At 37.4% G+C, this 24,980-nt stretch overlaps 1 protein-coding gene across 8 annotated transcripts in view; it reads left to right on the forward strand.

The window, feature by feature from the left end:
- The window catches only part of prdm16 (PR domain containing 16), a 427,363-nt gene extending 418,676 nt beyond the window's left edge, over positions 1 to 8,687 (forward strand). For 7 of the 8 annotated variants that reach the window (XM_039756090.1, XM_039756088.1, XM_039756089.1 and 4 more), the window contains one exon: positions 8,156 to 8,687. In XM_039756090.1, the coding sequence (XP_039612024.1) occupies positions 8,156 to 8,290 (135 nt within the window). In that variant the 3' untranslated portion in view covers positions 8,291 to 8,687. The remainder of the gene's footprint in view (positions 1 to 8,155) is intronic. The other variant, XM_039756093.1, reaches the window with a different exon arrangement.
- The last annotated feature ends 16,293 nt before the right edge of the window (positions 8,688 to 24,980 follow it).

The raw sequence follows: 24,980 nt of genomic DNA on the forward strand, positions 1-24,980 counted from the left end.
TAACTTATAGAATAAAACCGTGACTGTATCAATTCTTTTATGCTAGTTACTTTAAATCCACAGAGTATAAGATGGAGCAGTGGTTCTCAAACTCAGTCCTGTGGAGCCCATGTAGCTGCAGATTTTTGCTCGAACTTACTCTGTTTGTACTTGGACTCCTAGTCTAATTAAACACAGCTGATTCTGTGTTTTGTGGAGAGTGTAGAAATTACAAAACTAGGGGTTGGTAATATTTTTTTTTTTTAAGATTTTCATCATTATCACAATTTTCATTCTCCTTTTCCAGGTGTTCTAATTACTTAATCCATTATTTACTAAAAAGTATGTCATTGGGTCTGATGGTGAAATTCAGCATTCAGTTGTTCAGATGTCTGTTCTGCTTGTTGTTATTTTGTCATTGTTAGGATGCAATTAAGGAAGCAAACTACACAGAAAAAGACACATGAATAGAGAAACAACACATGAGAGCTAAGCATTTAAAGCTATAGCAAAAATACAAATATTTCAAAATGTATTAAATTGCTGTGCTTTTCTAAATGCAGAATAAAAGAAGAGAAGGACCTGCTAATTAAATTAAATAGAGTAAAAATGACTCATTGTGTAACGGGTTGGAACAAAATATGTAGCCACAGGAGGCTCCCAGAACTAAGTTTGAGAAGCCACTGAGGTGAAATGATATGTGAGGATGCCTTGCAGTTGCATTCTGTCCACACTTGGTTCCTAACCTGCAGCCAATGTACCAGATAAAAACTCCATCAGGACTATTCTCATTCTGAAGCAGTAATGACTCAATGGCTGGAACAGCAAAGCTCATGCTCAGCACCATCCCACTACACTATCAAAATTTTAGTTGATTTGTGATTTTGTCATTATTTAAAGAAGCTAGACAACATTTGGTCCTGTCAGAAATTAAATAAAAGTTTTCTGGAGAAAACTAGCTGAGTTAATAATCCAGAAACATGACCCCACAGCTGCTCTGTTCCCTGGTATCATTGTAGACGCAGGAGGCATGATCCTGCTGATGAGATGCTTATCAAAAGTCCCACAACAACCTAGAAATTTTTTTTGGTTTTAGCATAATTTTCACACCCCTTTCTGGAAATGTAATGTCATGGGGCAATGTTGATTTGTGTGGATTTTTCTTTTTTTGGGGGGGTGGTATCATGTGTGCCTTAGTGATCCTTAGAACTTTGTTGTTTGATAAAATGTAATCTTGATTGAGTTAACCTAGGAAAACTGGTCTAAGGAGAAGGGTTAGGCAAAGAACAATCCATTAATGATCTTCATGACAGTCTTGATTAAATCAAAGAGAAAAAATTCCCTTTGATTCAAACAAGACTGTCATGAAGATCAATAATGGATTGTTAGAGATACCAGGACTCTCCCCTGGAGCTAGGCCTGTGAATTGTATTTGCCAGTCAGAATATGGTGGAAGGTTGACCCAGCGCACCATGTTGACTGAATACAGATAAGGTGAAGGATGCAGGTTAGGTGCAATTCCAGTCAGGTTAAAGTGAAGAGTAGGAGGGATTCATGCATACTTGAACCTGGCAATATAATGTGGCTCCTTGGATGTGGGACATAACTTCTCTCTCAGGGAAGGAGTCTGACCTTGTGTAAGAGGTTGAGAATACAGGGTAGATAAAGTCATAGTCAGGTCTGCACCATTGACAATAGAACAAGACCTCAATAAGGATGGTCTCTCACCTGTGGTGGAGTTCCCCCAGAGACATCATGAACTGGTGTGGAAAAACTCACAAGCTCCTGACGGGATTGCGTATAGCTGGAGTTTGTTCTAGTGGATGAATGGATCTCTCATTGCAACTTCAAGATACTGGGAATGAAGTTTAACTGTTGTTTGCGTTTACCAAACTTTTAAGATTACTTAACCTTTTTAGAAACACTAGATTTTGTGTTTGAAAGCTATACTTTGCTGACTACTACTGGGAGACTTCAACATTCACAAATGGGTAATGGGAGGTTTGCTCAGAACCACTAGCTGATGCCACTGTTCAGGATGAATTAATTCTTCACAAACAAAAGAGCTTCTCTGTTATCTTATGAGAGGTTAAGGGACATAGAGAATGAATGGACTGTCTTCAGCATCTGAAGAGTAAAAGCGGCTGCAATGAGCTGTGGCCAGAAGGTTGTTGGTGCTTAACATAGTGGCAACCCTAGGCCTTGTTGGTGGACACCAGTGAAAAACTGTCATGTTTAACAAAGTTCTTTCACCAGCTCGATACCCTACTTATAGAGGAAAAATCATACCACTGAGGTTCATTGAAATTCAGGATGCTCTAAATTCCATTAATGCTAGCTAATATCCTAGCCCCATACTCAAAGTCAGGCATCTATTACTGTCTTTCCAAAAAAGAATAAGGACCCTCTTGAATGAATATCTTACAGACCAATTTCATTATTGAATGATGATATGCCAGATGAAGTTTTACTCAAGTAAGAGTAGAGAAAATTATTTCTTTAGTAATATAAACAGGACAAAACTGAATTTGTTAAAGGCAGACATCTATTTTCAAACCCCAATGATTTTGTGATGTATTATACTCCCCTCCAGCATCTGAGCTTCCAGAAGTCTTACTATCTCTGTATAGATAAAAATTGTTTGATGGAGTGGAACTGGCATATCTCCTTACTATACCGAACTAATCTCAGTTTGGATGTAACAGTTATGCTTGAATCGTGTTCCTATTGTATACTCTTGCCTAGAAGCCTGTGTTTTGTTAAAAAAAATAATACATTCGTTAAAAAAATATACATTCCATGTCCTTCATATTAGTGTGTGTAACTAGACATGGTTGTTCACTATCACCAGTGCTTTTTGCTATCGAATCACTGGCTATCCACCTTTGCCAATAAGATCAACAGGAATGGAACAAAAAGCATCCCTCTATATGCAAAAGAAATGTCTCTGTTTGTTGCTAATCCAAATATATCATTGTCATTCTAAATCTGTTAGCTCAGGGACTCTTAACCTTCTTGTCCATTTTGGTGTCTTTAAGACTCATTCCTTGTTGAATGCCCAAACGATTACCAGTGATTCCCCTTGAAGATTCATGGCTGATAATAAGGTGTTCAACTCTAGCCTTCATTAGTTGGGAGAATTAATATTGTTAAAATGAGTGTCCTTTTAAAACTCTTACTTCTCGTTCAGAGTATTCCCATGTGTGTGTGTGTATATGTAGTTCAGTTGCACATCCCTTGCTCAGAATATTGAACCAATGTAAGAAACAGCAGAAATAGTGTTCTCTCTAGTTGCAATGCAAGATCATTTTTATACTTCATCCCTCCTTAATTTATCATATCATATTTATGGAAGACATCTAAAAATTAAGAGATCTTTATAGTTTGCACCCTTTGCTAAACTGTCTTAAATATTAAAGTGCTTTAACACAGTTTTTATTTACATGTCAGAAACTGTGTTAAAAGGAACCTACTTAACTTCCCAAGCATCTATGTTAAAATATATTTTATTACACAATAAACTGCAAAATTTTCCCATTGGGACAAGCGGAGTACTATCTATCTATCTATCTATCTATCTATCTATCTATCTATCTATCTATCTATCTATCTATCAATGGTGTTTGTAAACTTTATGAATTATTGTCACAGTATGCACTTGTACATCATTTTAAGCAACACTGGTAAATAGACTTATCTGTTAAATCTCAGGCAGATGATGGAATTTGATTTTTCATAACGTACAGTCATCATCAATCTGCACAATATATGCTATAAATGTGTATCTTTTTTCTATCATACACTAATTTCTAGCCTAAAATTATCCAAAATATATCAGGGATTATACAATTATTGTGAATGATGCCATTTATTACCAGCCTCGCTAGGTCAGGGGTTTTGGGATTGACCATTCACGTGGAAGATGTTTGCTTCTGTCAGACAGGGTCAGACATACAGTTATTCCTAACCATCTAAGGCATTATCCTGATTGACATAGGCTGGAACTAGATTATATTATTTACCATTAAACTCACTGTGGTTTCCTACTCCAGATTCGCCATGCATTGTTTCAGAGCTATAACCACCAAGGCTACATAAAGTGGTGCCTGAATCCCCTTGCTCTCACTGAGGGCCCATTAGGTCTTTGCTGATAGCACATCCCTACTGCTATTCCCAAAAACCACAGTTGGCCTAATACATCTTAAATGATTTTAAAAATAATGTCTTTGCATACAGCATTTATTGTTTGTATATAGTTTCACTTAAAACATTAGCATACATTTTCAAGGTCATACTGCTGAAAACTGCTTAAGCATTTATTAAAGAAAAGCAAAATAAGTTTCATCAGCTGATCACAAAAATAAAATATTAAATGAAAAACTTTTTTTGTTTGCTTTGTGGAAAATACCAAATTTAATCACAAATGTCTGTGGAACGGTCATGCGAAGGATTAATAAGTGTACCAAATATGTAAACTACTGTATATGCAGCATATTAGCTTATTACAACTGTAAATACAAATTCTTTTGTTTGCATTTCATGTACGCAAAACAGTGACACTTTACAGTTTAGTTTTATTATGTGTATTTTACTAGCGGCTACTGTGTTGTTCTACAAAGAGAAAGTGAAAGTTAAAAGGATACTGTGTGATAAGGGGCTTTTCAAACCCGCACTGCAGAAGAACATAAAATTGCTTCAGTATTTAATACTAACAAGCAAAGCAATACTAAAACAAACAATGAAATCGAAACAAATATTTTTCTATATAAATATACTGCAAAAATGTATACACTTTACGGCTATACTTTCATACTTCATGAAATAGGCATGTAAACAGCTAGTGATATGATAGATTGCTTATAAAACTGTTGACATCAGCAGTCCCTTCACATCTTAGAGTTGGTGCACATGCATCTTCCCACCTGATGCTTTCTCTTGGTATCCACCTCCTTGACCATCTTTTGATTGCCTTTTAGGGCAGGGTGGCAGCTCCCTTCTCATTTTGTTTACAGTTCAGTGCGGAGCAGCCTTTTGTCATTTTTGGCAAGTAACATATTTATCCTGGACTGTATTGTGAAAATACTGTCAGCAATGGCAAGTCTTCCATTGCCTGTGAAAGTCTCAACAAGTCAAATTCTCTAAAGCCCTTTCTTAAAATAGGGAATCGCGCTTAGTACATACAGTATTTATTATTTACATTAGCAGCTATCCTTAATTTTTAATGCTAGCTTTCTTTGACATGCACTGATTGAAGGAGCATAAACCTTTCATCAGCAATAACTGTTTGCTTATAACACATACAATCATTCGGCCTGAACTATGCCAAGTATCTAATGTAATGACAAAGGTGTCAGTATATAAAGAACACACCACATCAGTATGACTTTGGACAAGAAGAACACATTTAATACAATACAGTAGATCATTGTGGAAGGAGCAAGAGCACATTACTGGAAGACTGTTCACCCACAATGTTTCCACAGAGGATGCAGACCTGATAATATATGTAAATGTATGTGCTGCATGAAGATGTTGACACACATCTGAGATTGCACCATGTAGAAGTTAGAAGGATCAATGGAATGTGGGTCTTGGCTGTGAATGAGGCAACATTTAGGAAAGAAAAATATGACTTGAATACACATCTGCTGTCATACCATTATCTGCATAGGTGCTTCATTACATACCCCAACATTTCAATATGGCTGTGCTCAAATAAGACGATTTTTTTTTGACAATGTGTGCCAGCATCTTCCAGCAGGCCGAAAAGTCAGCAAGTACAGTAGTGGCAAAAAATAGTAGAAGTCAGTCTGGTGAGGCTGTGCAGTATGACTTTTGGACAGCTTTAAATAGTTTCCGGCAAAATATTGGCTGGAGTGGGTTACATGTCTGTTGCTTAGCTTGTTCTGGTGATTACAATGGCTCATTGTGTCAAGGCCAAGGGTGGGTACAATCTAACAAGAAATGATGAAAGCACTAGATATTGTGAAGATTTTTTTCCTGATGTTGTGTGGAAAATAAGGAAAAGTACCTATATGATAGCTGCAGTGGGCTGGCTACCTGCCCCGGATTTGTTCCTACCTTGTGCCCTGTGTTGGCTGGGATTGGCTCTAGCAGACCCCCGTGACCCTGTGTTAGGATATAGTGGGTTGGATAATAACGGACTGACTGACCTATATGATAGGCAATGCTACCTATTGAAGGTAATAACTAATATCATTAAATTATTCTATTTCTTGCTCAATGTCTACGTTGAGCACCTTTCCTCTTTATCTGCATGTGTCAAAACCTCACTTCAATGGCACTCCCTTCTCAAGCACATTCCCATAAAGCCTACTTCTCAGACACCTTCATTACTTTCGAAACACCTTTCTCACCTTACTGTCTGATTTTGTACTTCCTGCCTTTCTAGATGACTCTTTCAGTGTACCTCCTGTATCGTTTCCTTTCTTTATGTGTCTTAACACTGGCACTTTCGATCATGTCACCAACACCAAATTGACCAATCATATTGCTCTAAAGGACAGTACACACAGACCTTAGTGTTTTATTATACGGCAGACAGCGCAAGGTTGACTCACTCATTCATCAACTATTTCCCATTTACCAGTAGTTAGAAAGCTTAAATTTGTTAGGATTGTACATCTGGGTCAGTAGGTATCAGCCAAGAAAGGAAATTTCAATTTAACGATTTAGAGGTAAAAAAAAAAACACCCTAGAATACAAAAACTAAATACCGTAAAATCTCAAGTTAATACATTCAGTGTAGCATGAGCAGCCCCAAAACCTAAGGACACCACAGACCTTTTATTGCTCAATCTCAACAGGCGTCTTGAAATTTCTAATTCCCACAGCCCACAAACAGGTACTTTATCCACAAATAGGCATGATTAGGACAAGGGTGTAACAAACCAGGTTACACTTTTTTAATAGTGAATAAGTGAATCTGCTGGAATGATGTCAGTATATATATATATGTTAAACACCCAATGTTTTAACACCCAATCTTAAAAGTAAAACTTCATCAGAGCTCACAACTTGCCTTAGTGAAATTAAAACCTGGACGGAGCAGAACTCTTTTAAAATTAAATTGCAACAAACTGAACTCCTGCAAATTGGCACTAAAGAGCAATTTAAAAAATGAGCTCCTTCTCAATCACTCTTGACGTTGATCTCATCAGACCTTCTTCTAATGCAAGGAATTTTGGTGTCATTTTTGAATATGCCCCTTCTTATTCCCCCCCATATAAACCATATTAAGACACTTTCCTACTTTTACCTCCATAACATATCCCATGTTTGCTTATTGCTCTTCTTTTCTAATGCTGAGAAATTTGTCCATGCTTTTACATCACATCCAGTATCGATTATTGTAACTCCCTCCTGGCAAGTGCCACTTCTAATCTTCTATCACATCTTTAGTTGATTCAAAACTCTGCTACAAGAGTCCTAACACAGAAAAGAAACATACAGCATATAACACCTGTCCTGCTTCACCTCCACTGACTCGCTGTGTCTTGCAAAATTGAATATAAAATTCTATTATTAACCTACACAGCTTTAAATAGCCTCGCACTGGACTATATCAGTGACCTTCTCAATCGCTATGCTCCTGTTCAACCACTAAGGTCTTCTGATTCTGGCAATCTTGTTGTGCCCCACACTAACCTGCACTCTATGGGTGACAGGGCCTTCAGCTGTATAGCGCCCAGACTTTAATTATATCACCGAACTCCATTCATTCTTTTACAAAAAAAACTTAAAACTCGTTCAGGGAGGCTTTTAACTTAACCTGACATTCTGCATCCTCTTTCAGTGTTCCTCTCTGTCCTGATGCTCAGTATAATTTCTGTGTGTTATGTCACAAATGTTGTTTTTTGCTAGGCTTTGCTTTAGTTTAGAATTTAGTATTTTACTCTTTTGATTGTCTTTTATTCTATTTAATTCATTTTGATATCCTGTATTTATATATTTTAATGTTCTAGTCAGGAAACATCTGTATCTAATGTTACATATACCTGCTGTTTCTTTATGGGACTTGTGAACCGCCTTGGGCATGAGAAAGGCACTCTATAAATAAAATAAATGTATTATTATTATTATTATTATTATAATTAAGGATTTCTGGGCATTTATATGAAAAGATAACCTTTCTCTTCTTCCTTTCTTTTCACAGGCATATGCAATGATGCTGTCTTTGTCAGAGAACAACCCTCTACATGCTTCTTCCCAAAATTCTCTGGATGCTTGGCTGAACATGGGAGGAGGAGCTTCGGAGCCTGGAAACTTTCACCCACTCAACCATATCTGAGAGAAGAGCAAGCAAGGGAGAGGAAAAAAAAAGGAGAAAAGACACAGGGACAGGGAACACCGTGGCATGCTAGGGGAAGCCTCACTGGCACAGAAAGTGGCACATTCATTGGCGGCCTTTCTTCACTTCGAACTGGAAGAAGCAGAGGCAGCCTTGTTTAGTCTGGTCAGAAACTGTAGGTGGTGGTGGTGTCACGGGAGCTAAGTTAAAGAATGCCCAACTGATGCCACCTCTTTGGAGTCGCAGTGCTCTGGCTGCACCTGAAAAATACCAGATACTTTGAAGGCTGCCAGTGGCACTCTTTCATTTATAGACAGCATCAGCTTCTCAGGTTTTGTTCTGTTAAAAGTAAAAGACTATATATGTATATATACTGTATATGTATATATGTATACACAGACACACATATAGTGTATATATATATATATATATATATATATATATATATATATATATATATATATATATATATATATATATATATATATATATATATATATACTATATGTAGTATATATCCATTATTGAGCATTTTGTTTTAGGAATCCAGTTATATAAAATTTCTAACAATGAAAACGTTTTGCATTATAAAGATTAAAAATCTGAGGTCAGACTCATCAGAAGTGCTTTAGAGGACCACATCTTTTATCCACCCTTCACCAGAAAGGAGCGACTGGCAGGAATGGGCTTGCACCAAGGTTTCAAATCAGACTCTGCAAAGTTGTCTCTGTGCTGTAAAGTGAAGTGACAGACCTTAGCTGCTGGCCCAGCACGCCTCTCAGATGATATGACTTTGTCTCCACAGCACTTGTTCCAGTCCAAAGCTGGCCGTTGCTTGTGGGGGTGTGAATTTTGTCTTTCCTTTTTGTTCTGTTTAAATGTGGTAAACCACAATGCAGCTCTAAATGAAGGTTTTGATTTAATGATAGACATTACATTCCTCTTAAAAGCGGATCCACACGTTCCAGCACATGGCTTCTTTTTATCCAATACTTTGGATGTATTCCTCAAAAAGAAGGGTGAGGGTTATAATAATCCTGTCTTCTTATTTGTTCCTGTTTAAATTAATTTGTTTTCTTTTTGTATATTAATTACAATATTTAGGGTTCATGTACAACTTAATTTTAATATAATTGCTTAGGTTGGTTTGGGAGCATGCACTGATAACGCATTGCTGCACCCACCATTAGAGGAGGACCAAAATTTAAAAAAAAAATGTATAATTAACTGTAAAGTACATAGAAGGAGCAGGTTCTGTGCCAAATAACTCATAGACAATGTTTTTATTCACCGACAATCAATTTTTGTTGATGTTTTGTTGATGTCACTTGCTTTTATGTAGATTTGTTCATGTTGTCCAGATGATGAGTATTTATTTTTTTTCCAGGAGTTACACTTTTGGATGTAAAGTGATATTTCTGTTTTACCCTAAAACTTCTTTCATCATCAGGTTGCATTTTTTGAAGGGCATAAGGAGAAAAACACAGGACAAAGCAGGGTGTTGTGCCAATAATTATGGATGTATAATAAAATACCAATAAATACAGTCTATTGGAATATGGTTACCTTTTGAAAGTGGAAAGCGCTTCTGCAAGGTGGGAAGCATTGCCCTTTACTCCTGCTCGAATTATTAACTCCATTTTCTTACTTCTTACTTGCAAGCTCAGACGGAAGTGTCCCCCTTGCCTGCACAGCATATATGGAGATGCAGGTCAGATGGCCATCCAGATACTTTCACCAGAGTTACAATGGCGACTTTTATATGCCAAGTCTCTATTTCTGAGGTAGCCTCAGCTTGAATCTGTTACTGTGCAGAGCCGCAATCCAAAGCAGTACAACCACCATGCAGGAGGAGCCATAAATGCACAATTAAACATAACTTGTGTTACAACGATATAGAATGAAGTATTATAGAGCACTTTTTAAAAAAAAACTCTGTAGATAATAAAGAATGATGCAGAATAATTTTGCATCTATAGAATATAAGACTGTTTTCTCGATCCGAAAGAGAACTTACAAAAGTGGCTGACTTTAGTTATTGATGGCGATCCGCTGATGCTCACAAGTGTTTGCCTTTGTGTTGAACACGACACTGTAATATTTCATAATGTTAAACAAATTACTCAATATTGTTCATGTTTACTTCAGTTGGAAGGTGAGTTCATTCTTGGACTACACTTGAATGGTTCCACTTCATTCATAAATCCTTTTTTGCATTGCCAGCCCCGGTATCTTTAAGGCTTTTCCTTTTATTATTATTTTTTTTCTGTGTCCTGCAGTCCTGTGATCTTCTTCCCAGTTTGCAGATGACAGCTGCTACTGCTGCTGCTGCTTTAATTAAGTGAAAGAAAAAATGTCATCTCATCCACTGAGCACTTTCACTGTGTGGGGAAGCCCAACAGCACACATTGTTATGTTGTGCAAATGAGACGTGTCTGACACTTGTTCGACAAATTCTTATTTTGGGTAGTTTCTGTGCTCCCCCTATCCATGTGTGATGTTTTTTCACTTATATTTCTTTTTAAAGATGTGCAAATACTGTATATTTTCACAAGGATAAATAATCGGGGGCAATTTCAACGACCTGCGCTTTGGTATTTAGTGACAAGGATTAAGAGGCATCTTAAAGTACTGTTGAGGAAATACTAATGACAACCTGTAGACAAGCTTGAAGGAACTAATGATGAAGATAATTCTGTTTCACACCACCAGCTTTGTTGAAGCTGAAAACCCCAAGGCTGTTAAAATATAGCTCACCAAATTGTTTAAAATCAACATATAGCCAGTTTTTGTGGCTTTTTTCACTGTTACAGTACATATACTGTAAATAAAGTTGTTACTCTAAGAAATGTACATTGTTCTAAAAGCAAAATACAATATGTTGTGTAAGTCTGGAATTCATAAATGTATGGGGATGTTCAAAATGGATGGTGCTTGTTTCATTTGAATTTAATTGTACATTTCCTCTGTTATGTTTATAAGGAAAAAAAATAACTGTGCATGATGTGTGTTTAGCGGTCATTATGGTGTCCGTTTGTGAAAGTTTTTATCGAGAAAAAGTTTAAAACATTCTGTAGATGCACTTATTGTACATGTGATTAGTTTGTATAATGAAGACTCAAAGTCACTAACTGCCTATGAAGCAGGCAGTTGGTCATTGCTTAACTTACTTGTCGGTGGGGTGGGGAGGGGATATAAAAAAATTTAAAAAGAAATTGAAAGAGTGCGTAGAGTAATAATAAAGAAGAGTAAAAAAGTATTTCTGAAATTGCAGTTCATTTTGATGCTTGTGATTATTAAAGATGTACTTCTTTAGAGAAATTGCATTAAAATAAAAAAAAAAATCTGATGTTAATTCTGTAGAATAGGAATGTATACCAAATGTAATCTTTCCAATGCTATGAAGAATTTATACATGAGATTGATATGCAATAAAAAAGTGTGCTTTTTATGGAGATTTTGCCTTTGTTCTAAATTGGAAATAACTTGCAGGCAAAATTTTTAAAAGAACCCCAAACCCCAGACACAACCACACAGACACAAGTCCCAGTTAATAAAAAGTTCCAAAAGTGTAATAAACACATATCTTTTCCACACTGTTTTTCATCACAGGCAAGCTTTGTCCACTTCCTGCTGACTGGGACTCGCCTGGATGTGGCAGGGCAGCTCCTTTTATCTTGGACTTGGGAGTACTTCTGAGAGGATTCCCACAAAGTTATCCCCTCGGCTCCCCCTGCATCATGAGACTACAGGTTTCAGCATGTCCTGCGGGCATCCATGTGGAAACTCTAATCCAAGGGCACCGCCACTCAGCATATTGGGGAAGAGAATATTCACTAACATTCATCTTCCCCAGTCCTTCCATTATGCTGGCCTCTCGGCCTGATATTGTTCCGGGGTCCATCCCAGCCGGGGATGCCAGCGTACCCATTCTGGCATAGGCATCTTCTGCCTGTCTTCTGGGCGAGATAGGATGATCTTCGCCCTGTTTCTTGTGGTGGTATAGTGCTGGCCTCAATCTACTTGAGGAACCATACTCTTCCCAGGCGAGGTGCCTACCCATGTGCAACAAACTAAAGAAAAACAGTTTTCGCTAATGGAATAATCATGTAGTCCTGAGGCCCAGAAAAACTCAGCTTCATTGAAAAGCTCAATTAAAGGTAAAAAAAATTGGAGAAACCTGCAATGATGTTTTAGAATTAATAGTCGGAAAAGAGCAATTTTAGTGACAGTCTACAGCAATTGCAGAATAGTGCAAATGGTAGCCTATCAGATTGCAGGTCATTGGCATCGTGGTTTATGGCTGCATTCCATTTGAAGTGGGAAGTTGGAATTTTCAACTGGCTGATCCCTACAAGTCAGAGTTCCTACTTGGAAACTCGGGGCTGTTGTGTCAAATCCAACTTTGTCAGACATTCAGATTATAATGTCAATCAAAAAAAGCAACATACACTGCACGCTTTAAAGAAAGCTGTAATATTACACTTTTATTAGCATTTCTGTCTATTTGTGTCTTATTAAATCAATCATTCACACAGTTCTGTCCAACTTCTATCTGTGGACATGTTGCTATAAAGTGCTGTATTTTTGGATGGAGCAAGTACAACAAAGGTTTTCCTGGACTCGTCCATATTGGTTTCCCGAATGTTTGACAAGTACATGGTCAACTTTGATGTGATGTCATTCCCCAACTCAAATTTCCGAGGTAAATGTAACACAGTATAGGTCCTGTCTGTATGATTTTTTTAATCTTGATCTTACTTATGTTTTGTATGCAAAAATACATGTAGAAGAATAATAATCAACACTACATAAATCATATCAAAAATCCAAAATTATTTATTATGCAAGTTAGGTGCATTGGCGATTCTAAATTGTCCCTAATGTTGGGTGTGTGGGTGATTGTGTGTGTGCACCCTGCAGAGGGTTGGCGCCCTGCCCGAGGTTTGTTTCCTGCCTTACGCCCTGTGTTGGCTGGGATTGGCTTCAGCTGACCCCCATGACCCTGTGGTTAGGATATAGCAGGTTGGATAATGGATGGATGGATAGATGATTTCTTAGAAACAATGCTGCTCTAAAAATGTAACATATTCATATTGTTCAATATTTACATCTGTCAATTTCTTATGTTTTAAGATGTGTCTATTTCTGATTATCTCACTTTCTGGTAGCATATTAATAGCTTTTATTTCACTTTGAATTATCCATTGTTTTCTTCAATAATTTCTGTAATGATTACATTACTAGTGTCCCATAAGAAATCACAGCCGTTGCTTTCTCTATCTGTCTTGCATTGTTCTTTATTACTTCACATATCTGACCTGATCCTGCACAGTTATGTAGCTGGGAGTTTACAGTTATGAATTCCATGTTGTATGTCATTAGTATTCTATGCATTTTTTCTGTTCCTGTATATATTGTATATGTATTGTGGAAGATCAGCCTTGACAAAGACAGACACGGACTCCAGATGTTGAAAAGCACAAACATTTTATTCCTGGGCACACAATACAACACAATACTCAGCTCAATACAGCTCACAGTCCTTTAGACTTCCTTTTCTTCTGCCGCCTCTACTCCTCCTGTCGCAAGTTCCGTCCTCTTCCACCCAACTCCAGCTCCCCGAATGGAGTGAGGCAGCCCCTTTTATGGCACACGCAGATGTACTCCAGGTGCTCCCTGATGATCTTCTGGTAGCACTTCCTGGTGTGGCAGAAGTGCTGCCCTTGCACCCAGAAGCACTCCAGGTGTATCTGGTTATTGTTTCATCTGTGCTTCCTGGTGTGGCGGAAGTGCCACAGTCCATGGCTCAGGAACCCCCTGGTGGCGGCCCTGAAGGAATCCAGGGAGGGTGCCCTCTTGCCTCCAGGGGAATATATTGCCCCTCTCCCGATCCTTCCTTGTTCCAGGCATCCCGGTGGGGCAAGGTCCCTGGTCGTCTGCCACAGTATATAATATGTATACATACTGTATATATGTCAGATGACCTGATGACAACTGAAATTTCAGTAGGAAACTGATCCTGTGGGCTAGTGCTGTTCCTTTCACTGCCACCAGCTATGACAATCTCTGGCAGGCATAAAGTACTACAATTTAGGATCAAACATTTATGTTCTGTAGCTGTTTTGATTTTCCTCAGCAAAGGCAAACATGTTTTATCTCAACAACAATATGCACAAAACAAGATCTACTAATAAGGGTATGATGTTAGTCTCCCACAGGGCACATATTCTAGGAATATTTAGTAGCTATTTGTTACAGACAATCCATAACTAGCATGGGAATACAATAGCAACTGGCCACTTGTTTGTAGATCTGATAAGCAATTGATCCCAGTAACTCCCATGGTGATGTCTTCCTCATTCTTTCACTCATACGGGGGTTGAAGTCAGTAGACAATATGGTCTCCTGCACTATATTGACCATCTCTAAAAATCTAAAAAACTGAGATCTGCAGACAATACTTTTTCTTTTAATAAACAACAATATGGGACTAAACAAGACAACTTCTTCAGCAACTCCTCTGGACAAAGAAGTTTAAGAAGTTTGATTCCAGAGTTGATGCACAATATAGAGGTATGCCTTCAAGCTGATCCAGGCAAGAACACACAGCCAAACCAATGTAGATACTGGCATACATGTTCTGGATGAGGTACACTTAGGTTTGTTAATTTGAGATCTTTCTTTGTCTGGCTACAACCAGTAGACTAACTTACATACTTCATCATAGGTAACTTACAGACAACAAAGTTTGAAGAAATACAAGACTGAGACAAACAAGTCATACTGCTAGGTTTTGAGAATGACATCTAGAGAAGTTAAAAAGTGTCAAACTCTTACTACACTAGCTATAAACAGCAAAATGATGAAGAGTTATATCTCTCTATTATAAAAAAAAATTTTGGAAGGGAGACCAGGGAGACGAGACGTGATCTTCTCAGAAGACACTTAAAAGACCCGCAAGACAAAAGAGATTGTCCCAGGACCGTCTCACAGGGATGTGGAAAATGAGGTTCTTGGAACTACTTACAACCATTTTGAAATAAGACCACGGTCATCAAAACTCTCAGTCATGTAAAGGCTTTTAGCAGACACAGATCCTCTGCTCTCAGCTCATATAAAGCGTACAACGACAATACGTTCTAGATGAAATGTCGATGACTAAGCGAAGAAGAAAGAGCAGCATGGAGAAAAGAGACCCAAAAGCACTGGAGAGAAAAAAATGCACATAAGAGATTATGAAAGCAGTGGAATTCGAAAGGCTCAAAAAAAATGATGGCATGATACACATGCAGAGAAAGCTAAAGAATATGAAAGCAGTAAAATTCGAAAGTATAAAAAAAATTGTTAAGATTGCATTAGCACAAACAAACGGAAATTATTACTCGACCACGGACCAGGTGTAATTGAAAAAATAGTGTGGTCAGAAATAAAAGACAGAATAGAAAACAAAGTAAAATGTCATAAAGAGGTTCAAAAACGAGAGGGCAAAACACATGCAGAGCAAGTTACAGATAATAAAAGCACTGGAATTCAAAAGACACAAAAAACATAGGCGCGATATACTTGCAGAGCAAGTTACAGAAGATCGCATTAGCACTAACAAAGAGAAATTATTACTCAGTGAAATAACAGAAAGGTGAATAGAGATTGAATATATGAACATAGGTGAAATGTCAGAAGTATGGAAATATTGTAAGGCTTTGAAGTCTGAGACTTGTAGATTGTCTAATTCGTGTTGCCATCAGGGAAAAGTAGTGCTTCTACACAATGAGGAAGCGTATCCAAGAGAATTAAAAGATTTGATGTTTGGGGAAAGTGAAATCCACTAACAGTCAGTCAGTCAGTCAGTCATTTCCCAACCCGCTATATCTGAAAACAGGGTCACAGGGGTCAGCACAGGGTGCAAGTCAGGAACAAACCCCGGGCAGTGTGCCAGCCCACTGCAGAAATCCACAAACACTACAGGCAAAATATAGGAGTCTACAATAATCTTTTCGCCTTTGCATCCTTCAATGCTTAAAATGTAGATTTACACAATAATGGACCATGCGCTATGAGAATCTGTGGTCCTGTAACAATTAAAGCAATGACAAGTTTAATTTCGAAGAAAACACAATTCAGTCAGGTGTATATTTATGATCACAGAGAAGCGATGCAAATTTTAACAGGCAACAAGAAAGGTAATGTAGTATATATTCCGCGAATAACATTAGACACCAAAAGAGACCTTGATAGGCCATTCGTATTAAAATGTTTACAGTTTCCCGTGAGAATAGCTTTTGCTATGACACTTAACAAGAACAAACATTAGAAAAAGTCAGATTATTTATTAGAGAAAAAGAAACGATATTCATTCACAGGCAGTTATATGTTGCGTTGTCACGATGTATCTCCAAAAACGGAATCAAAATTCAATGCAATCTTGAAGAAAAGGTAATTCCAAATATTGTTTTTACTGAAGCTTTAAACTAAAAATGCAAATAATGAAATTGAAACAAATCCAAAGAAAAAAAAAGCTTTTAAAATTGTATATCCAATTAACCAAACACAGAGGTTGTCAAGCGAAGCGAGCAGGGGGCGGACTAGTGGAGCCGCCTAGTATATTCAAAATATCATGTGCAGAGGAACATAGAGTTTGTTATTAAGATGATACCTTTGAATTATAAAGAATAATTTCCTCATTCAATTCAATTTGGTTTGGTATAGCACTTTTCACTGAATGCTGTACAAGTTCACAAGGAAAATACAATTATAAACTTTGCCAATGACAAAATGCATAGCATACACATAAAAATATGTATAACTTTTAAAAGGACAGTACACAATATCTGTAGCCAGACCTTTCTCATAAAATTTGTGTAATGATTAATTGTTGAAATATGGCCAGCAGACAACAGAAGAAAAGGAAACAGCATTCCTGCAGAAAATACATCTCGGGGGGTTGGTCCATGGTTGATTATAACAGAGAAAGTTAAAGACAAAGTCAGAGTCCTGGAGACCACAGCCAACTGGCTGCCCATCCCTTCCTGGGCAATCCTCCATCCTCTAGTAGTTACAAATTTTGCCATGTGTATAGCAAGGTTATTATAGTTTTTCAGATGCTGCTGCTCCTCTTTTTACTTCTCTCAATTATGGAGTTCTTTGTTACATTCATTGATCAGTAAACTCAGTACTTAAACTTGATTATGAATTCTGAAACCATATATAGTTTCCTGCGGGATTACTGATAGATGGGCTTGTGCGGCCCATGCTCTTATTACGTCTTGCCTGTGTGTGTCACTATCGTGTCTGCTTAGTCCTTCTAGTCTTCATCACTTAATTCCCTTCTGTGATATGCTTGACACTTAGCAGATGGCGCTGCTCTTATTCTTCTTCTTCCTATTACTGTGTTCTTCATCACATAATTGGCTGCTACATTTTTCTTGATGCTAAACAGATGTCGCAGCTCTTCTTTCTCTTTCTGCCATGTTACTTTTTCGATCACATTACCATTAGAACACACAGCCATGAGTCACTTTGCCAAAGTTGCCGCTACCAAACATTTTCTGAGTTTCCAGAATGTATCAAGTCATAAGCTTTTAATTAAGACCAAGATCAAGATTCTGATCCCAGTAGTCTGTGAATAATTTTGTGTCTTTAATGTAAGTAAATACAGGGAGATTGACTCGAAAGAGGTCCCGAATATTCTGTTGTAACTCCCATTAGGATGAAGCAATCTGAACCAAAAAAATGTTATATATCTTGATGTGCATGTTCTCAATTGCATTACATGCGATGCAAGAAGTGGTTTCCGTTTCCTGCCAGACACATTTCAACACGCCACTCTATGTTTCTGAACGTATCGACAAGAGTCTTGGGGGGAATAGCAGCAATTTCACATTGGATGTTTTCCTTCTTCTTTGAGCATACCCCAGAGGAAGAAGTCTGGTGGTGTCATATCCGGTGACCGTGGTAGCGAAAGAGCCATTGAAATTACCGTGTTGCCAAACAAGGATTCTGCCATGCTCCTTGCTGCTGTGTGACAAGTTGCTCCATCTTGCTGGAGTAACCTTTCGTTAACTCACAATCATCCAGTTGATTCTGACATTGGTGACCCAATAGGTTTGCACCATGAAGACGCGCTCCTCAATACTGTACACCACCATCCTAATGAGAAGTCAAGTGACTTAGTCAAGAGATACGGGCAGTATGCACCCAGAAGTTGCAAATGGAGGTTAAATGTTGCGACTGCTGTCTGGCGACTACCTCACCACTCAGACGCAGGGGCATCCCGGCTTGTTCGAAGCTCCATATACTGTGGAGCACATTGCATGTTGTTTCATTCAGATTGCTTCATCCTAGCGAATCTCCCTGTACAAGTATTGTATGTGGAATGTTAAAAAAAAAAAAACACACACACAATGGGAGGTCTGAAAATCAAAAGTACACCTTATGAGGAGGATTTAAGAGTTGTACTGAAGTTGTCACTATTAACTTTCAGACAATGTTCTGAAGACATTAAGAAGGCAAACAGAATGTTAGGTTATATAGTACAATGTGTTCAGTACAAATCCAAGAAGGTTATGCTTAAGCTTTATAACGCACTGGTGAGGCCGTATCTGGAGTACTGTGTGTAGTTTTGGAATCCAGGGTGCAAAAAGGACATAGCAGCACTAGAAAAAGGTCCAGAGAAGAGCGACTAGGCTGATTCCAGGGCTACAGGGGAAGAATTATGAAAAATGATAAAAAGAGTGGAGTTGTTTCAGTTTAAGCAAAAGAAGATTAAGAGGTGACATGATTGAAGTGCTTAAAATTATGAACGGAATTAGTACAGTGGATTGATACTGTTATTTTAAAATGCGCTCATTAAAAACACAAGGACAAAGTTTGAAACTTGTTAAGGGTAAATTCTGCCCAAACAATTATTCTTCTAATTTGAAGATGGGAGCTAAAACATGACAATGACCTGTGTATTGGCTCCTATCTTGTGCTGAAGTAACAGCTCCTATTTTGAATGAAGTCATGAGACTGTACCTGCCTTCTCTATACAATAACAAATTTTGTATTTTCATTGGTAACCGGAATTCACCTTCCTGTCTCTTGTGCAACTCTGAAACCCAAGCTTGACAATACATGTATAAAAAAAACAGCACTTCTTAAACTGCAAAAAATATTTTATTTGAAAGTTAGACATTAGATGTAACTTTTTTTTTTTTTAAATAGAAATACAGGTAATAATGCAGAATGAAAATAAGACGTTTGATGAAACTTTTTTTTCAGCACTGACACCATTTCTGACTTTTTTTTTCATTGCAAGGAAAACATTGAAAAGCGCTATGAAACTCGAACAGTACAGATATTACACTCTTGCCGAGTCTGGCTGAGACTGCCCGAGATCGGAAATTTCACAACCGACTGTCACTTTCTTTTGGTCTAACAAGAAAGAGACTCTGCAAAAGTGTAGTCATTAAGTATTTTCTGCATCACATTATTATGTTTGGTGGCAATTTTTGGTCACAAAAGTTTACATTTCATTAAAAAAAATCCATTAAAAATGATGTTAAATGAATGTTTGCCCAGACCAACAAAAAGTATTTGTTATATAATTTACATATACTCTACTTAACTATAGTATACTAATGGATAAGTGAAAAAATAATAGACAAATAAACAGACACTAATAAATCAAAATAGATACAGTAAGAATAAATAATGTAGCAGTAATAACAATTAATAATAGAGAAAAGAGTCTACAACAGATGTTTTTGTGCAGTATAAACAGAATACTTGGAGCAGATGTGAGGGCAAAGGAGCAGCACAGAGTTGAAAATCCAGACAGCCAAGGGATAGGAGCTATTGCAGGACCTGGAGGAACTGGTTCAAATTCTGTGGTGTCTTTTGCCTAATGGAAGTAGAACAAAGACTCTGGGGGAATGGTGGGAACAGTCCTCTACAATGCTGTAGGCTTTGCAGATACAATGCTTGGTAAAGAATGTCCTTAATGGAGGGTAGAGAGGTCCCAATGATATTTCCTGCTGTGTGCACTATACATTGCAGGACCTTGTGGTCCTTAATTGCTGAAGCTAATCCAGACACTGCTGTGCCTTCTAGCCATGAAGGTGGTGTTTTGCAGTTACAATCCTGGATAACTCATCTGAGTCATGCCCGACATGGTGGCACATGTGGATGCTGCAGGTGCTCCACAGTGAATAACTGACAAGCACAGTCTCTGCTTAAAACTGTTCAACACAAACACATTTTCAGCAGTCAACACAGAAAAGTCCTAAAAATATAGATCCCATTGATCTCAAAGAGAATCTTTCTTCTCAAAAACAGGAAGTAATAGCTTCTTTACCCTAATGTTAATTTAATGATTAGCAGGTTGTCAGTTCCCAGATTTTTTTAATGGAGTTTCTTGAAATATACTGAACACCATAAATAATTTGGTGGAATTTCAAGCTTCCTCCCTTTCTGATATTTCATGTATTCTAGAAATGCTTCCAACAGTCTTTGCAGTTTCATTTTCTAAAGCAGTGACCCTGCTGTATATTAGTCACCATCTGTGCAGTGATGGATAGTATACATGCATTTCACTTTTTTCAGCTGGGCACCAATGGTTTCCAATGTAGACTCAACCATACTTATTTTTTGATCAAAAAGTTTAATTATTTGTTTATTTTCCTCTTCCTTATCCTTCATGTCCTGCTTCATTTTCCTAATCTCCACCTGCACATTGATTATCAGGTACTTTAGTGCTGTCTCTGTGGTCATTTGTGCAATGTTTTGCCAGAGTTGGCAACATACCATTAACTGGTTGGAGCTGTTGAACAAGATGTTGAATTAGTCACTCTTTTTGTTGAGTGAGATGAAGGTAAGGACTCATCACTTATGTCCTAGCAGTTCAGCACTAGCTGGTTATAGAATATGATATAATGTAATCATCTCCTAATATGTCCTGTTATGAATAGTTGTCTCTTTAAGAAGTTTTCATCTGAGTGCTGTGCAGGTCTCAACTAGTGCTGGTCAGGCACATATTAAAATAAAAATAATTCAAGATTTGTGTCCTGCTTATGTGCTGCTTGGTTATGTGATGTATGTATCTGGCAGTATTCATCACTCCAAACCAAACCAAGTGAAACCCTACCTTTGCATTAATAATGGTTTACAATTCGGTGAGAGGCATGCCTCAAACATCAAGTATTCAAGCAGTTTTCTGATCTGGACCTACTGGAAGGATAAAACTGTTTACTTTTCTTTCTGGACTGTTGATTATACAATTTATCTTTAACAGAACTTTGGAATTTTCCTTGCTGTCTCGGTCATCTTCATCATCTTACTGCTTCATTCCAGGATTATAAAACAATTCAAGCATCACATGGCAAGAAAAGGTATATTAGGTAACATTAAGCATGGGATTAGTGTGATAAGTCATGTCACGAGAGAATAAATGATAACCATTTACAGCCTGTTCTTTTTGTGTAAATAGTTATAGAAGATGACATCACTAACCTGTTTAAGCAGACTAAACACACAGAGCACAAAGAAGCACCTGTCCCAGCTGCACATGCAACCCTCTCAACAGGCATGAAAATGAAAATAATTTTCAGCAACACCAAAACAAATTTGGAAAGAACACACAAGCACTGGCCAGTGTAGTGTGAGTAATGCAATGAAACACCCTGAAAATGCCACCAGCTGTGTACCCTTACAAGAGCAATCTCAGAAACACTGTATATAAAAACTAAACAACTATGCCTATACTTACTTTTGCATTTGGATTTTTGAGTTTAATACATGCAGAAGCATCAAGTAGGCACTTTCAGAAACACTCACTGCAAGATGACCCAACACCCTACAAAGAAGATCAGGATGACTACCAACTGGAGACACAGTAATATGTCCGCTCCTCGCCTCACGCAAATATCCTCACCATACATCCGTAGGAGAGATGGTATGACCACAAATCTGAGTTTGATTATGTTGGTCAGGTGCTAGTTACACTTATGACACCCCTTACATTTCAACATCAAATTCATTGCAGGCAATAAATGACAAGCACAAATGTCAGATACAAATTCACAACTTGGAGGATGTTTTTCTTGATCCATCCCTGTAGTTGAGTTTTGAAATCTCCTATGACAAGCACAAATGTCAGATAAAAATTCACAATTTGGAGGATGTTTTTCTTGATCCATCCCTGTAGTTGAGTTTTGAAATCTCCTAAATGTACAACATATTTAGCAGATGATATCTTCTAAGAGGGCCATACACTCTAAACACCACTTAGTCACAAAGGCTAATTATTCTACTTTGTGCTTTTTAACACATCCAGCTATCTGGCACCAAGGTAGAATCTTTTGACTATCATTAGACTTGTCAGGAACTTTCACCAGGCATAATACCAGAGCAAGACAGGAAAAAAGAAGGGAGAGAGACCACCCTCAATCAATGACTCTGCTTTTCGATTTGATTGACAATGTGAGTCACTGCTCATAGACAATGCCTTTTCACCTTGCACTCAGGATTGTGCTCGGTTTCCATTCTACAATCTAAATGCCACTTTTCATTGCCAGGCTCTACACTTCTCAGATCCATCCAGTGTGGGCCTGTCACCAATCTAAGGTATGTTTATCCTAAATATCATCAGCAGGTCATCTGATCCACAAGTGGTGCTAATACTCCAGATGGCAACTACACCTTGATAAATTTTACCTACTGCTCACTACATCTGCTTCCAGCTTGCAATTAGAGACTAAAATGTGAGGAGTTTGCAACAAAAAAAAAATGATGCCATAAATCATGCAGCACGATTGCTTTTACTGTATACACTTGGACCTGTTTAAAGACTCCTCATCAGACATGAAGGAGTATGAAAATGTCATAAAGGGATTCATGAAAAAAGCTGTGGACAATTGTGTGCTTAAAAAAATAATCTGGATATTTCCCAGTAAAAAAGTGAATTTATTGATGGCATGCCACAAAGCATTTTGAAATAGTGATATGGAAAAATATAAGAAAAGCAAATATATAAAAAAAGCAAATACAAACTTGCAAAACCAATAAACAATGCTAAACTTCATTACAGCAGTAAACTAGAGACTGAGTTAGCAGCTGTAATAATTCATGCAAACTCTGGCAGGGACTAGAGATGCTTATGGGCTACAAAAAACACAGTCTAATCCATTTCTTGTTTACATTTTTTTTCCATTGTTTTTATTTGATAACAAGCAGGACTTTATTCAAATTACCTGTAGTACCACATGAATCATACTTTTTTATTTCTGTACATGACATAAGGAGGACTTTTTAAAATGTTAATATCCTTAAGACATCCAGTCAGGATGAAATTTTAGGGTGTGTTTTAAAAAACAAAAGTGATCAATAATGATGTATACAGTGACATTTTTAACCCTTCACTGACAGAATCTGTGGCATCTGCCTGCTTTAAAAGGACATTTATCCCAGTGCCTAACAAAACAAAAGTGGGCTCTCAAAATGACAGCATACCAATGGCACTCACTCCAAAGGGGATGAAGTGCTTTGAGAATCTGGTACTGGGACACAATAAAAAAGAATATTCCAAATTGTCATGATCACCCTTAGATTGCATACCATTACAACTGATCCACAGAGAATGCCTTATCAACTGTGTTCCATACTATCTTGATACATCTGGATCCTAAAAACTGTTAAACCAGAGCCTTGTTTACAGGCTATGTTCAGCTTATTAATAACTCTTAATAATAATAATAATTTTTATTATTATTATTAAATATTATTTATTAATTGATAATTATTAATAATCCTAATAGTAACTCTGTTATTCCATCAAAACTGGACTTAGCGCCACCCTCTGCCACTAGATTTCCTCATCAGCACGTGTAGGTGTGTAACACCACATACATCACCTGGACCCACAACAAAGGAACACCAGAGTATTGTGCTGAGCTCTTTTCTGCACTTCTAGTTCAACTATGATTGTGTGGCCAGATAGACCTCCAACTCCATCATTACGTTTTCGAATGATGAGACAGCTCTACCTGCTTATATAAGTAATATGTGCAAATATACAGTATATTGTATATAATTGTGTATATATAAGTTGCATGCTCTTGGATGTATAACTATCAGACTACAACAACATCCATAAAACTGCACAATTGCAAAATACATCATTTGCTACAGCAGGAGCTACACCTCACATTTATTCCCACATATAGTGAATAGTCTAGGTTTAGTGCCTTTAACTCTTCAAAGAATTTTCTATGTAAGGCCATTAGCTGTCTTATTGTCTATTTGCAAAACCTTTAATAATGCCTCTTCAAACAAAGCGAACACACACGACCACAAGCTCTCTTTCTGAAACATCTTTACATTCATCGGTAACAACAGCATAATAAATATATGAGGACAGTAGGGAAGCAGTAGACTCAAGCAAATCATTGTGTTTATTAGCTCTTTATTTTTACATTTTTTGGCAACTTGTCAATGTGATTCTTAATTTCACTATTACACTTAACATGGAATTAAATTTTTTTTTTTTTAATTACCATAGCTCAGTGCCTCATCAACTTCTCTCTGTCTGAGAAATAAGATATCTTGGCACACAGAATTACAAGGGGAAGAACCACTTGAAAGTGCCTATGGTTTCTTTCTACAAAAGATACACTTACATTATCTCTGTTTATTTGATTTAAAATTGTACACT

The sequence above is a fragment of the Polypterus senegalus genome, chromosome 6 (assembly GCF_016835505.1).
Source record: "Polypterus senegalus isolate Bchr_013 chromosome 6, ASM1683550v1, whole genome shotgun sequence".
NCBI lineage: Eukaryota > Metazoa > Chordata > Cladistia > Polypteriformes > Polypteridae > Polypterus > Polypterus senegalus.